This window comes from Mustela nivalis (genome assembly GCF_964662115.1).
Source record: "Mustela nivalis genome assembly, chromosome: 7".
Classification (NCBI taxonomy): Eukaryota; Metazoa; Chordata; class Mammalia; order Carnivora; family Mustelidae; genus Mustela; species Mustela nivalis.
The window spans coordinates 108,955,599-108,968,833 of record NC_139026.1 but is presented as its reverse complement, the minus strand read 5'-3'; the positions used below and the strand labels follow the sequence as shown (position 1 = coordinate 108,968,833).

The following is a 13,235-nucleotide window of genomic DNA, read 5'->3' as shown; positions in this document are numbered from 1 at the left end:
CAATAAAGCTAATTAACATTTCTATTACTTCAAGTTACCTTTCTTAAGAACCCTTAGAATCTACTCTTAGCAAATTTCAAATATTCCATAGGTTATTATTAACTACAGTCACCATGATGTGTATTAGATCCCTAGAACTTACTCATCTTGCATAACTGAAACTTCGTACTCTTTGACCAACACCTCCCCACCTTCCCCACCCTCTTAGGCCACTGCAACCACTATTCGGCTCATATTATCAGTTTTCATAAGCCAAATTTCAGTTTTGAACTACTGGACAGATGTCTTTAATATTAAGCACATTCTTCCTGTTTTACTTAACAGGTATCCAAATACTGCATGATGTCTTCTTCTTATGACAAAGTATATTAAAACACTGGAAAAGATTCTCTGCTTATAAATGAGCAATGGGTTATTTTTTTGCTGGTTATTGATCTATCCTATAGAAAAGGGACATCTTTTGGTATTTTCTCAGCAAAGTTGGTCCCATAAATAAATATAAAATCTATTTCAAAGCAGTTTTAAGTACTGGTCTACAAACAGAAATATCTTTATTGTGTAAATATTGATTCTTATTCATTTGAACATTAAATATTATGTTAAAAATGCTATCAATTGATGACTGATCCCCCAGCATAGGAAAGAAGAAATTCCTTCACTTGAAAAATTCTTTCCCAGTCTTATTACCTCAGGTAGAAAAGCAAATCTAGGCAGACACAATGCACAGAAAACGTGACCAAGAATGAAGGAGATGATACTAAAAGGCAGGACTTGTGGACACTGCAAATAGTGAAGGAATGACCAGTGAGGCGCATTAACATAAAGAAAGAGGCTTAGATTTTAAAATTCTGCTTTCTCTTCATTCTCAAAGATCTTTTCCCCCAAGTTTTAAATTTGTAATAAGGTATACATAACACAAAATTTATCACTTTAACCATCTTTAAGTGTCCATTAAGTACATTTATACTGTTGTCAGACCATTAACAAAGGGGAAATGTTTAGCTTTTATTTTCATAGGTCTTACATAAACATTAAGCATGAAATTCAGGGAAAGATTAGGCTGGAAAAAAAATGGAAAAAGAAAACTTTACTCTTATCTTCAAAGCTTACTCAGCTCTGAGCAGCTAGAATTTTTTTTTTTTTTTTTTTTTGACAGAGAGAGATCACAAGTAGGCAGAGAGGCAGGCATAGAGAGAGAGAGAGGAGGAAGCAGGCTCCCTGCTGAGCAGAGAGCCCGATGCGGGACTTGATCCCAGGACCCTGAGATCATGACCTGAGCCGAAGGCAGCGGCTTAACCCACTGAGCCACCCAGGCGCCCCTAGCTAGAAATTTTTAAATTAAAACTACACTTAGTAGGGGTGCCTGGTGGCTCAGTGGGTTAAAGCCTCTGCCTTCGGGCTTGGGTCATGATCTCAGGGTTGTGGAATCGAGCCCCTCATTGGGCTCTCTGCTCAGCGGGGAGCCTGCTTCCTCCTCTCTCTCTGCCTGCCTCTCTGCCTACCTGTGATCTCTGTCAAATAAATAAATAAAATCTTTAAAAACAAAACAAAACAAACAAACAAAAAACCCTATACTTAGTGCCTTCTTTAGTAGGAGTTTGGGTGCATGTAAAAAAATTAATAAGCCTTTTTCATTTTAAGTAGGCAGAACTTTGCTAATTTCATTCAGCTAAGTTTAAAAGACCTCTCATAGACGACCTGTAACATCTTCTAAACTAGTGCTCTTACCTAGAACACTCTCTAATTCCAAGATATAGCCTGAGATATGTCAAGAAGATTAAAGTCTCTGCTTATGGAAACTAACTAGAGGCATGCCTGGGGTGGCTCAGTCAGTTAAGCGACTGACCCTTGATTTTGGCTCAGGTCATGATCTCAGGGTTGTGAGAGCAAGAAGCCCCGCAAAGGCCTCTGTGTGGGTGTGCTTAAGATTCTGTCTGTCCCTCTCCTCCTTGAAAAAAAAAAACCAAAAAACAAAACCTAGCTAGATACAAAGATCAGATGTCTAATAAGCTGGCAAAGACAAAGGTAGAGAATGGTGTGAGAGCTGGTCTTACTGCCCTTCTAGAATGGGCTCTCCCTGGTATTTCGTTATTACCTGCTGCTTGAGCTGCTGCACCAGACGATCCTTCTCCCGCTTCAGTGCAGCCACTTCCTCTTGGGTCTTTTTCTTAGAGGAGGAAAGCTCCAAAAGGGCTATGTTGGCATCTTTTTCACTAATGGCAGCCAGAAGAGCTTCTTGCCTATAAAATAAAGAAAATTCCAAGACTTTCATTTGTACTTAAAACAATCCTTTGAAGTTATTATAATCACCCCCATTTTATGGGTGATGAAACCAAGGCTCAGAGAGTCTATATAGCTTGCCCAAGTTCACACTTGAAGTAAATGGTGCAGCTAGGAATCCCACTCAGATTTCTCTGACTCTAAATGTCTTTATCATTGTGTTATCCTGACATCTTACTAAAGAGTTCCTATAGTTAGACTCAGAAAGTAAACAAAATTAATGAATTTTTAGAACTAAGACTAAAACTATCACCCATACATTTTACCCAATTAATTTATTCTTTTCATAAGCATTCTGTTCCTGCCAGGCAAATTGAGGCATTACTGAAACTGAAAACACTCTTATGTATAGAGTGTGTAACAAATTGTAAACATTAGGAAATAGGATTTAGAAAATCAGCCATCTGTTCTTGGGGCATTCTAAACATCTATAATTCTCTTTCTCTCATCAATGCAAATCAGTTTCCAGTCGTGGCTTTATTTGGCAAACGTTTGTGGACTTTGAAACAATAACTTGAACCTTAAGGATTCCTTGTGGTTTAGCTAACTACTTTTTGGCTCACATCCAGAAGGAAAAGAAGGTGGGATTTAGAAGAGGGTGAACACGAGAAATTTACAAAATGATCTGAACGAAGTTGGTGAACAGTTAGTCTCCTTGGCAAAAATGCATTCCTCAATAGCTCATCTATTATTTAAGTCATCAGTGAGAATGCAGATTTGATTTACAGGAACTATTTAAGTGGCCTGAGCTTTTGACCTGAGGAAATGCTGAATCTAAGAATGAACTGCCCAAGTTTAACCTTGCTTCTGTCTTTTGTTAAGATAATTATGCCTCAACAGCAGTCATCTGGAAGTGTTTTAGTTTAGCCACAAACTGGAAGACTATTTTTGCATATTCTGACAAGGATTTTCTGTGTTCTGGATGGGTAGGTCTGGAGAACTCTGAACAAGCAGTACCAACAAACGGAGGAGACAGATCAGCTTACATTATGGAAATGAAGATTTGTTTAACCAGTCTCTGCTGTTGGAAGGGAAGAAGATTCTCACTGACCCCACTGTAATTTTCCACTGTCCCTAAACTCTATACTTCTAAAAAATGGCAGATGGCTTATCCCATGAAGCTTTAGTCAAAAGCAAAGGGATAACAATAGTCTATATATACCCACTGACCACTTGAAAAAAATATGTTAAGTGGTGAAATGAGCTTAAAGGTGAAGGAGTTCAAGTTGGTCTCACTATGCACAATTTCCTGCTGATTGCCGTCATCTATTCCCTTTGGGGAAGCTCAAAGACTGACAAAGCTGGAATGAGAAATGTGTTTTCTCAATAAGGGTGCGGCAGTATTTCTGTGCACTAACAGAATTACACATTTAGCAGCAGGCAAATAACAGAAGATGAATGAAAGATAAATTATCCAATCAGATGAAGTAAGGAGCACTTTTGCAAAATGGAAGATACAAAGGTGATGGGATCTGAGTTCCATTCTGTGCTTAAGGAAAGTATCATAATGTGAAATAGTAAAAATTATTCTATGTTGGTGAAGTAACTCGACTGAATTCCAAATTCTTTTATAAATGATATGCTTGGTCAGCTACTGTGGTGCAGTTAATCTCTGGGGTAAAATGTCATATTCCCATACTGCAATATAATATAACAGGTGACAATTCAGATTCTAAATTTTTAAAATAAAGGATGTAGTACTAGACTCTGAGCCACTGGAATAATGTCTATTTTACTAAGATATATAATTTTAAGTCTTTTGTTCTTTTTATATAAAATCCAAATAGAAATTTTATTATGTCATTTATTTTTTATTGAGCATTGATAAATACTACAAACTGCACAGAATCAAACTTTCTCTCCCATACCCATTGCTCTCTACCTCTAAATATATTCTAACTTAACACACTACTGTCTTTTCCATTTTGAAAGTATACTCTTGATAGTGATTTCTATGTGTGTATATGCCTAAAAAGGTCAATTGATAGGGGCCCCTGGGTGGCTGAGTGGGTTAAGCCTCTGCCTTCGGCTCAGGTCATGATCCCCGGGTCCTGGGATTGAGCCCCGCATCTAGCCCCGCATCTAGCCCCACATCAAGCCCTGCACTGAGCCCCACATCGAGCCGCCCCCCCCCCAATCGGGCTCTCTGCTCAGCGGGGAGCCTGCTTCCTCCTCTGTCTGCCTGCCTCTCTGCCTACTTGTGATCTCTGTATGTCAAATAAATAAATAAAATCTTTTTTTTTAAAAAAAGGTCAATTGATAGTCAAGAGAATAAAATTTTTCATTACACACTGCACATATAAACATATAAACTTGGGGAAAATGTCAGTATTTTTTATGGATATATTAGCTTTTATGTTTTTCTTTTGTTTTTGAAAGAGAGAGAGTATTGTTCTCTTGCCTACAATTTTGGTAAATTTGAAATGGACAATTATAAGGGAGAGCAATCTCTTAGAAATCTGAAAGACCGTCAAGAATATTAAAGCTAATAAACAGTAAGAGCCATTTAATTTTGGGGAATAAGAAAACTGTTGTTCCCTCAATACTATTTGATAGAAAAGACTGTATGGTATAGTTGAACTTACGTGGTTAAGTTTCACAGAGAGCACTCAGAAGTGTCAAAACTAAAAAATTTTAAAGAATGCCCTGCTTTCCAGAGGGAATGGAATTCAGAGTGGAAAAAAAAAAAAAGCAAATTATTTTAGTAGGCACTTAACTCTTAATAAAACTGGTTCTTTGAAAAAAGAAAGGTATTTTCTGAAGTAATATGCATTCATGGAATAAAAACTGGAAGATCCAGAAAACTAAAAAGAAGAAAATAAGAATACAAAAGTAATATGCATTCATGGAATAAAAACTGGAAGATCCAAAAAACTAAAAAGAAGAAAATAAGAATACCAGAAATAGCTCCTTTTTAATCAGAGTCAATTGCTTGAGATGTGGAACTCACCTATTCTAACATGGCTATTTTAAAGAAAATGAACCTTGATAAGGATTAATAACTGACTTCAAGAGCTTTACTAACTAAAGTCTATCTATAGAAAAGGAAGACTTGCTAGTGAAGCACATTCTGACTTCATTTCCCATGAGCCCCTAGGGAGTAATACAAGCACGTATAATATGAAAGGTAATATATGTATGCCTCAAGCCCACAGCAAAATAAAGAACTGCAATGCTCAACTGCTCTCCTTGTTCTGTTAATGTCTTTTCCTCAGCTAAAAAAATGAAAAAGAAAAAGAAAATGTATACACAGAACCTTTCAAAGTGATTAGTGGCCCCCTACTGCTTGACTAACATGCCATATTACTTGCATAATGAGTAGGTAGTAGCAGAAATCCAACTTTAAGTCATTAAAGAGGTCTTTTCAATCCATCCCTGGTGCTTTAAACTACATAACAGTTGAACCTGCCCTTTGACCTGAAAATTCTAATAGAATCAAGATGTCTCTAAAAGTATTCTACTGTGTCATTTGAGCTTTAAGAAATAGTAAGACCACCTCCTTTGTCCCCATCTCCCTTCTGAGAACCTTTAGAAATAGGAAGCAAACATCCAAGGCAAATGGAGCTCAAAATCTTTTCCATAATGCCCGAGTCTTTGAGGACAACACAACATTAGTCTGCTATCACTAGTAAAAAAGAAATTTGATCAGTGTTGGATTGATGGTGGTTAACAATTTAAGAGTGAGTCCTAAATATGTGTGTGTGTGTGTGTGTGTGTGTGTGTGTGTGTGTGTTAAAAATTTTATTTATTTATTTACTTGAGAGGGAGAGAAAGCACAAGCAGGGAGAGCAGCAGGCAGAGGCAGAGGGAGAAGCAATCTCTCTGCTGAGCAGGGAGCCCGAGGCAGGGCTTGATCCTAAGACCCTGAGATCATGACCTACGCAGAAGGTAGATGCTTAACCGACTGAGCCACCTAGGCATCCTTATGTGAGTGTTTTTCACTGAAATGACAGACAGAAAAGGGGTGAGAATGAAGGGATACCATCAAGATTTATTTTCCCTTCTTCCTCCAACTGGGTATTTCAAATTCAATGATTACACTATCATGTTTCATAAATTACATAATCCTGAAAACATCATGAGAGCTCAGATAAAAGTAAGAATAAAGTCAGTTGCTTTAGATATATTATTGTCATGGACATGTAAGCATAGTTTAATCAACTTCAATTTAAAATAAACCTGAAATCTAGATTCTCTTATTGATGCCTCCTTGATTCTGATGCCTCCTTTACTTGTTATTTAACCATTTAACTATCCAGAGTGACTCGTAAACTACCGGGATATCTCTTCCACCTCATTTCCTGGAGAAATCCTTTTGAATATTATTTTCTCTAACTTCACTTACAGAGAGGTCTCAGAGAGTATGGCAGACACACTACCTTAATTAAGCTCAGTGAAAACCAGCCTGTGGGTGAGCCTACTTGGGCATTCCTGACTGAAACGTCTGATCTTTCAAGCCTTGGTCTTATTATCTCTGTTTTAGGTACCCAAAAATATCTTTAATGTAGAATGCCATCACTAAATAAAACTTTTCATCTACCATAATTTTTTTTTCCATGTTAATTAAATCACTATATTCCTAGATCCACAGGCTAACATGTAAGTAATCTGACTTCTTTGCTCTCCATAACCAACATTCACATTGTTTGTTCTTCATTTCTAACAGTTTTAATGAGCCTTGGGCTTTGTATCTATAATTATCACAGTCACTACCATCCTTTTATCATGGGTCTATACCATTTTTAAAATATTTATTTATTTGACACAGAGAGAGAGAGAGAGTGTGAGAGTGCACAAGCAGGGGGCGTGGCAGGCAGAAGGAAAGGGAGAAGCAGACTTCTTGCTGAGCAAGGACCCCATGCAGGGCTCCATCCCATGACCCTGGGATCATGACCTGGGTCCAAGGCAGGTGCTTTACCAACTGAGCCACACAGATACCCTGGGTCTATATCATTCTTAAGCCCATTCTGATTTCACCATTCTTCTACAATGTCCTACTCTCCCAATACATTTTCATCTGCTTTCTTACCACATCAAGCACTTTGGCTTAGTATTTGACCAGCTACAATTTTCAACCTACTTCTTCATTGTCCTTTAAGGACCCTGTATCACTGAGTTACTGCATGTTTTCACTGAGGTTTATGCTATGCTCTCTACCTGAAATGCCTGAAACTATCTCTCCTTTAAAACCTGACTCCTTGGGCGCTTGGGTGTCTCAGTGGGTTGTGCCTCTTCTTTCGGCTCAGGTCATGATCTCAGGGTCTTGGATCAAGCCCCAAACCAGACTCCCTGCTCAGCAGGGAGCTTGCTTCCCCTCCTCTCTCTGCCTACTTGTGATTTCTCTGTCAAATAAATAAATAAAATCTTAAAAAAAAAAAAAAAAAACCAAACTGACTCCTCACCTAACTAATTTTTGTCTATTCAGTATTTCCTTTCAGTACGTTCAGTTTAAGTGATATTAATAGACATGCGCTCTGTAAATGCCCTCCAATTCTTCTACACATCCAAAGGTCTGTTTCCTCAACTATATTATGTTTATGGTTTATGTTTTTAAAATTTTCTTTTAAGGTTTCTATGAGTTTATTGGTCTTTCAATTTAGCTCACTATTTCAAAAATATTTTTAAATTTTTTTATTGTGGTAAAATACATATAATAGGAGCGCCTGGGTGGCTCAGTGGGTTAAAGCCTCTGCCTTCAGCTCGGGTCATGATCTCGGGGTCCTGGGATCGAGCCCCACGTCGGGCTCTTTGCTCAGCAGGGAGCCTGCTTTCCTTCCTCTCTCTGCCTGCCTCTCTGCCTACTTGTGATCTCTCTCTGTCAAAAAAAAATACATATAATATAAAGTTTATCATTTTAACCATTTTTAAGTGTATATTCAGTAGTGTTAAGTACATTCATACTGTTGTGTAACCTATCTCCAGATAACTAATCTCTTTATCTCGTAAAACTCAAACTGTACCTAATAAAGAATTCCCCATTCCCCACCCCCAACCCTTGGCAACTACCATTTACTTTCTGTCTCTATTAATCTGATTATTCTAGGAACCTCATATAAAGGGAATCACACAGATTTGTCTTATTGTGTCTGGCTTATGTCATTTAACATATTGTCTTCAAGGTTTATCTGTGTGGTAGCATGTGTCAGAATTTCCTTCCTTTTCAAGGCTGAAAAATTTCCACTGTATATATACACCACACTGTTTATCCATTCGTCAGCTGATGGACATTTGGGTTGCTTCCACCTTTGCCTATTGTGAATAATACCCCATCTTTAATTTTTAAAATATATTATTTTCCTTATAGAGTCTAAATTCATGGCTTTGCACACCAGAAGCTTACAAATATTAATATTCTGCATTGCATGTCCCTAAACCATTTACAATTTTTCTTTTATTTGGTATGAGGTATTCTCTGTACTCTATATACTCTGATACTATTTTCTAGTCTTCCTTTGTGCCTAAAGCCTTTGCTTCAAAATAGCTGGAATATAAGCTCCAAGAAAGCAAGATCTTCATCCGTTTTGTTCACTAATGTATCCCAAGTGTAAGAATAGTTCCTGGAATGGAGTAGGCACTTCACAAATTCATCTTGTGCCAATAGCTCCTCCAATTCTGTTTCCATTTCTATCCAATTTGGTGGCTTGGTTTCCAAACTGTTCCAATGTATTCCCTTATTGAAGCTATTTCCTATTTCACTTTAAAGTTTTTGTTTGTTTTTGTTTTGTTTTGTCCAGTAGCATGGCAGGCTAGTGAGCAGAGAGTGGGAAGAATTTGAAAACATGAAGAAAACCAAGACTGGAAAAGAGACCACTAACTTTGGCTAATTTATCTTTCACTTAAAGAAAAGAGTTTTGTTTTTTCTCTAAGAAGACAGATGACAACTGGAGTCATAGGTTCAATTCTAGATGTTATAATTTAATCAACAGTGTCCAAGTAGAGGGTATCCAAAGGAAGGTGGCAGAATGGGGTTATAAAAGGCATGTTAATCCAAAAAGATTTATCCATATAACATGATTGTTGTCAGAACAGCAGAAGTAAGACATTAGATCTGTGGTCCTCTAGAGGACACAAATGGCATTAAAGGGGGGAAAGTCACAAAGAGATTTCATCTAATGAAACATGTAATGTATTAACTTGTATTAATAAGTAGAATTGGAAACCTAAAAAGTGGTAGGGCTTTCCATGACTGGGTGTTTAAAGAGGTTATCAGAGATACTGTATAAATAGTGTTGTTTTGAGTTGGTCTATCCTCTTTAACTGTAATATTTCAATAAAACAAATGAGATGAGACAATAAATTGAAAGTGCCAATAAATCGCATGGACAATAGATGCTCAAGTCATACAGTGGACAAAGAAATCACCTTAGGCTGAAGACTTGGAACCTGAGAAGTACCTATTTTGACAGAGATAGTGAGAAAGAGAAAGTGGCAAGTGTAAAAGCACAAGCATGTGTGAGGATACACTGCATAGCTGGATTCAAGGGTCTCCATGGGCAAAGAGAAACTGAAAAGGTGGCTTTGGATCAGAGTAGAGATGGTGTGGAATAATAGTAAGGAATACACTTAAGATTATGAAATCCTCGAGGATTCTGACCCAAACTTGACAAGTAGGGGTTACTCAAAATGTTGAATTAAGAATGATTTGATTCTGATAATATGGTAGCATCAAAAGTTCTAGGAAAGTAAAGCAAGGGTTTAGAAAGGACTGATTTAGAGGCAAAGAGGGGAGAATGAATGATTCTCAAAGCAGAAGGTCAGGATGTTACTGCTGGAGATGTATTATGAATAAAACTTACATTACAAAAATTATTTTTAAGGAATGAAGAATAAAATGATGCTATCTGAATTGCGGTTTCAAAAGTCAAAGGTGGGACTATGATAAATTGCTGTATATTTCAATGAATATGAAATATAAAATACATCACATTTATGTTGTGATGCTGGAAAGTAACTTTTTTTTTTTCTTTAAAGATTTTATTTATTTATGAGACAGTGAGCGCGAGACTGTGCACGCAAGCTTGGGGAGGAACAGGCATGAAGCTCTATCTGATCTCAGGACCTGAGATCATGACATGAGCAGAAACCAAGAGTCAGATACTTAACTCACTGAGCCACCCAGGCACCCTTGGGAAATGACTTTCAAATGTTACCAAATACAGACTATCTCAGGGCATTTGATCCAATAAGGCATGCTGGGGTCCTGCCTCATATAACCTTCCTGTAGCAAGGCCTTTGCCCAGCATAATTTGGAATCTTCTCCATCTTCTCTTGTTTAATGTCTCTCTATCTCCTGAAATCAGGGAAGAAAAGTGATTTATATTAAGATATACACTGACATAAGAAGGGGCAAAGAAGTTATCCCAATATGGGCTGATTTATTTTTCAGAAGTCCTTGAAAAGAATCAAAGTTAACACAATAAAATCAGTAACTGTTGGTAGTTATAGCTCAGTAAGTGAAGCTGATTAAACAAAATTTTGCATGGAAAACCTGTGTTCATTTTTTCTCCTCATTTTTTCTGAACTATGAACGTTTTGGTATTCCCAAACCAGCAGACTGTGACACATTTGGAGGATATAGGTCTACTATGATATTGATACTTCTGTTACAAAGTTTCTGCCTACTTCTCAGACTGGCAAAGTTGATGTCTGTAGCTATATTTGTTAGAAAAAACAGAAGCTTGTATCTTTTCCATCTGTTTAAAAAAAAAAAATTGCAACCTAATCCACAAAGAGACAGAAAGCAAATCAGTGGTTGCCAGGGACTGGAGCAGGGGCTTCAGAAAGGCTGGTCAGAGAAGCAAGAGAACCTTCTGGAAATGTATTACAGTTTGACTATGGTGGGTGTAACACAGTGTCTACACTTGTCAAAACTCACCACATTATACCCTTAACCTGTATATATTTTATTGTAACAATAATATAATCAAATAATTTTCAAAATCATAAACATTTTGTGAATGAGGAATATTACACAGCTAACATGACAACAATAAGTACAATGCATCTTTTTATTATAGTAAAATATACGTAACATCAAATTTACCATTTTAATCACTTTTTAACATATGATTCACATATGATTCTGTAGCACTATATACTGACAATGTTGTGCAACCAACAAAATATGATCCTTTTCTAGAAGTTGTTTGTTTTCTCTAGCTAAAACTCTGTACCCATAAAACACTAATTCGCCTTTCCCTCGACGCCCGGTCCAGGGCAACCACTATTCTACCTCCCATCTCTATGAATTTTTAACTACCCTAGTTTCCTTATAAGTAGAGCCATATAGTATTTGTCCTTTTGTATCTGGCTTTTTTCACTTAGCATAATGTCTTAAAATACAATGTATTTTTATTCTTCCAAATTTAAGTGATCTTTAAGTAAAACATACACTGTAAGTATTTTTCCTAATTAGTTTCCTTCTTTCAAACTCTTTTCCTTTATTACTGTTTTCTAAAACAGAAAATTACATCCCTAAAAGCTACGCCTTTTATTTATAGTTATAGTTGGACAAGGAAGTGGTGGTGGGAAGAGCCAAGATTAGGATGAACTGAGAAGAGGAAAGGTCTGAGGTGGAAGTACTGACAGGACTTATTGAATGACACTGGCCTCCTTGGGGTCCCGATGTTCTCCCTTATTAAGTCTAGTTCAAAAGTATAATATAGAGGGGTGCCTGGGTGGCTCAGTGGGGTAAGCCTCTGCTTTCGGCTCAGGTCATGATCTCAGGGACCTGGGATTGAGCCCCACACCAGGCTCTCTGCTTAGTGGGAAGCCTGCTTTCCACCTCTCTTCTGACTAACTCTGGGCCTACTTGTATCTCTCTCTCTCTCTCTTTCTGTGTTAAATAAATAAATATAATCTTTTTTAAAAAAGAGTATAATACAGAAACATGGCTTCAGGGCTTCAGTGCTGCTAGACTGTACATAACTTGGAATTTCTGCAGTTTGTTTTCTTTTGGCATTAAATATCATTTACAGTGATACTGAATATCTCTTTAAGAAAGTGAGGGTGATATTTATTGGAGTTCTAATATTTGGTTAAACTTGATGTAAGTATTTGATTATAAAAAAGCTTGTCCAATTTTCTCTCGAGCTATATGAGATAATAACACTTAAGTACTAACAACAGAATAAAGCAATCTGGAGATAAGGAGTCTAAAATAAAGAACCTCATGCAAAAACAGAATGGTTTACTTTTAAGAAACAATGGAATTCAGCTCCTTTTCCATGAATATTTTAAGTAAAATTAGCTTCCCTGACTGTAGATAAGGTCCCAATAAAGTCTGGACATTCTTTCTACTCTTTACTCCCAAGTTTTATACAAAGAGTCAGCTGTCAGTTTCATCCTTCATTGGACTGACTAGCTGACAATAAGCAAAAAGCTTTCAAAAACTACACTTCAACCCTATGAATAATCATAGTTTTACAAATGATGCATTATGTGGTCCAATGTTCCAGAGTTTTGCTTGTTTAAAGACACTTTTATAAAACCAATTTCAGGGGAGATTTTCACTCCATATTCATGACTGTGGAATGTTTAGATCTAGATCTTGCTTACAGTGCTCAAGATTAAGAAGGCAGCAGGGATCTGGTATTTAAGTACAGTACCAAGCTTCCCTAAAGAGAAAGTGAGGTTGTAATGCAAAACTCACCCAAGCACAGATTTCCATAAATTCTTGATTAGTCTAATACAAACAGACAACTTTTTCTTTTTAGGCTAGAGACTAAAGCAGCATCACCTCAATTTAATGGGTCTGTCTTTGAATACCTTGCCTTCTTTTAAAGTCTACATGTACCTTCTCAATAAAATCTTTTCAAGCTTCTTTATTTCTGACATCTTTCACTTGTCTAATCACAAAGAACTTTATCACCTATACCATATATATGATTTTGGAAGAGACATTACTGGTAAGCTGAGGAGGGTTATTTACTTATTTATTTATAAACAATTTAGTC

The 13,235-nt window shown here is 36.9% G+C and overlaps 1 protein-coding gene across 21 annotated transcripts in view; it reads right to left on the bottom strand.

Annotated features, from left to right (window-relative positions):
- ERC1 (ELKS/RAB6-interacting/CAST family member 1) overlaps positions 1–13,235 on the bottom strand; it is a 550,222-nt gene that overhangs the window by 141,579 nt on the left and 395,408 nt on the right. For 19 of the 21 annotated variants that reach the window (XR_014313630.1, XR_014313631.1, XR_014313634.1 and 16 more), the window contains one exon: positions 2,096–2,240. Coding sequence is in view for 15 of the 21 variants with exons in the window: in XM_082738040.1 (XP_082594166.1) it covers positions 2,096–2,240 (145 nt within the window). In the remaining 6 variants the exon portion in view is untranslated. Of the gene's footprint in view, positions 1–2,095; positions 2,241–13,235 lie in introns of those variants that run through there. The other 2 variants (XR_014313633.1, XR_014313635.1) reach the window with 1 other exon arrangement.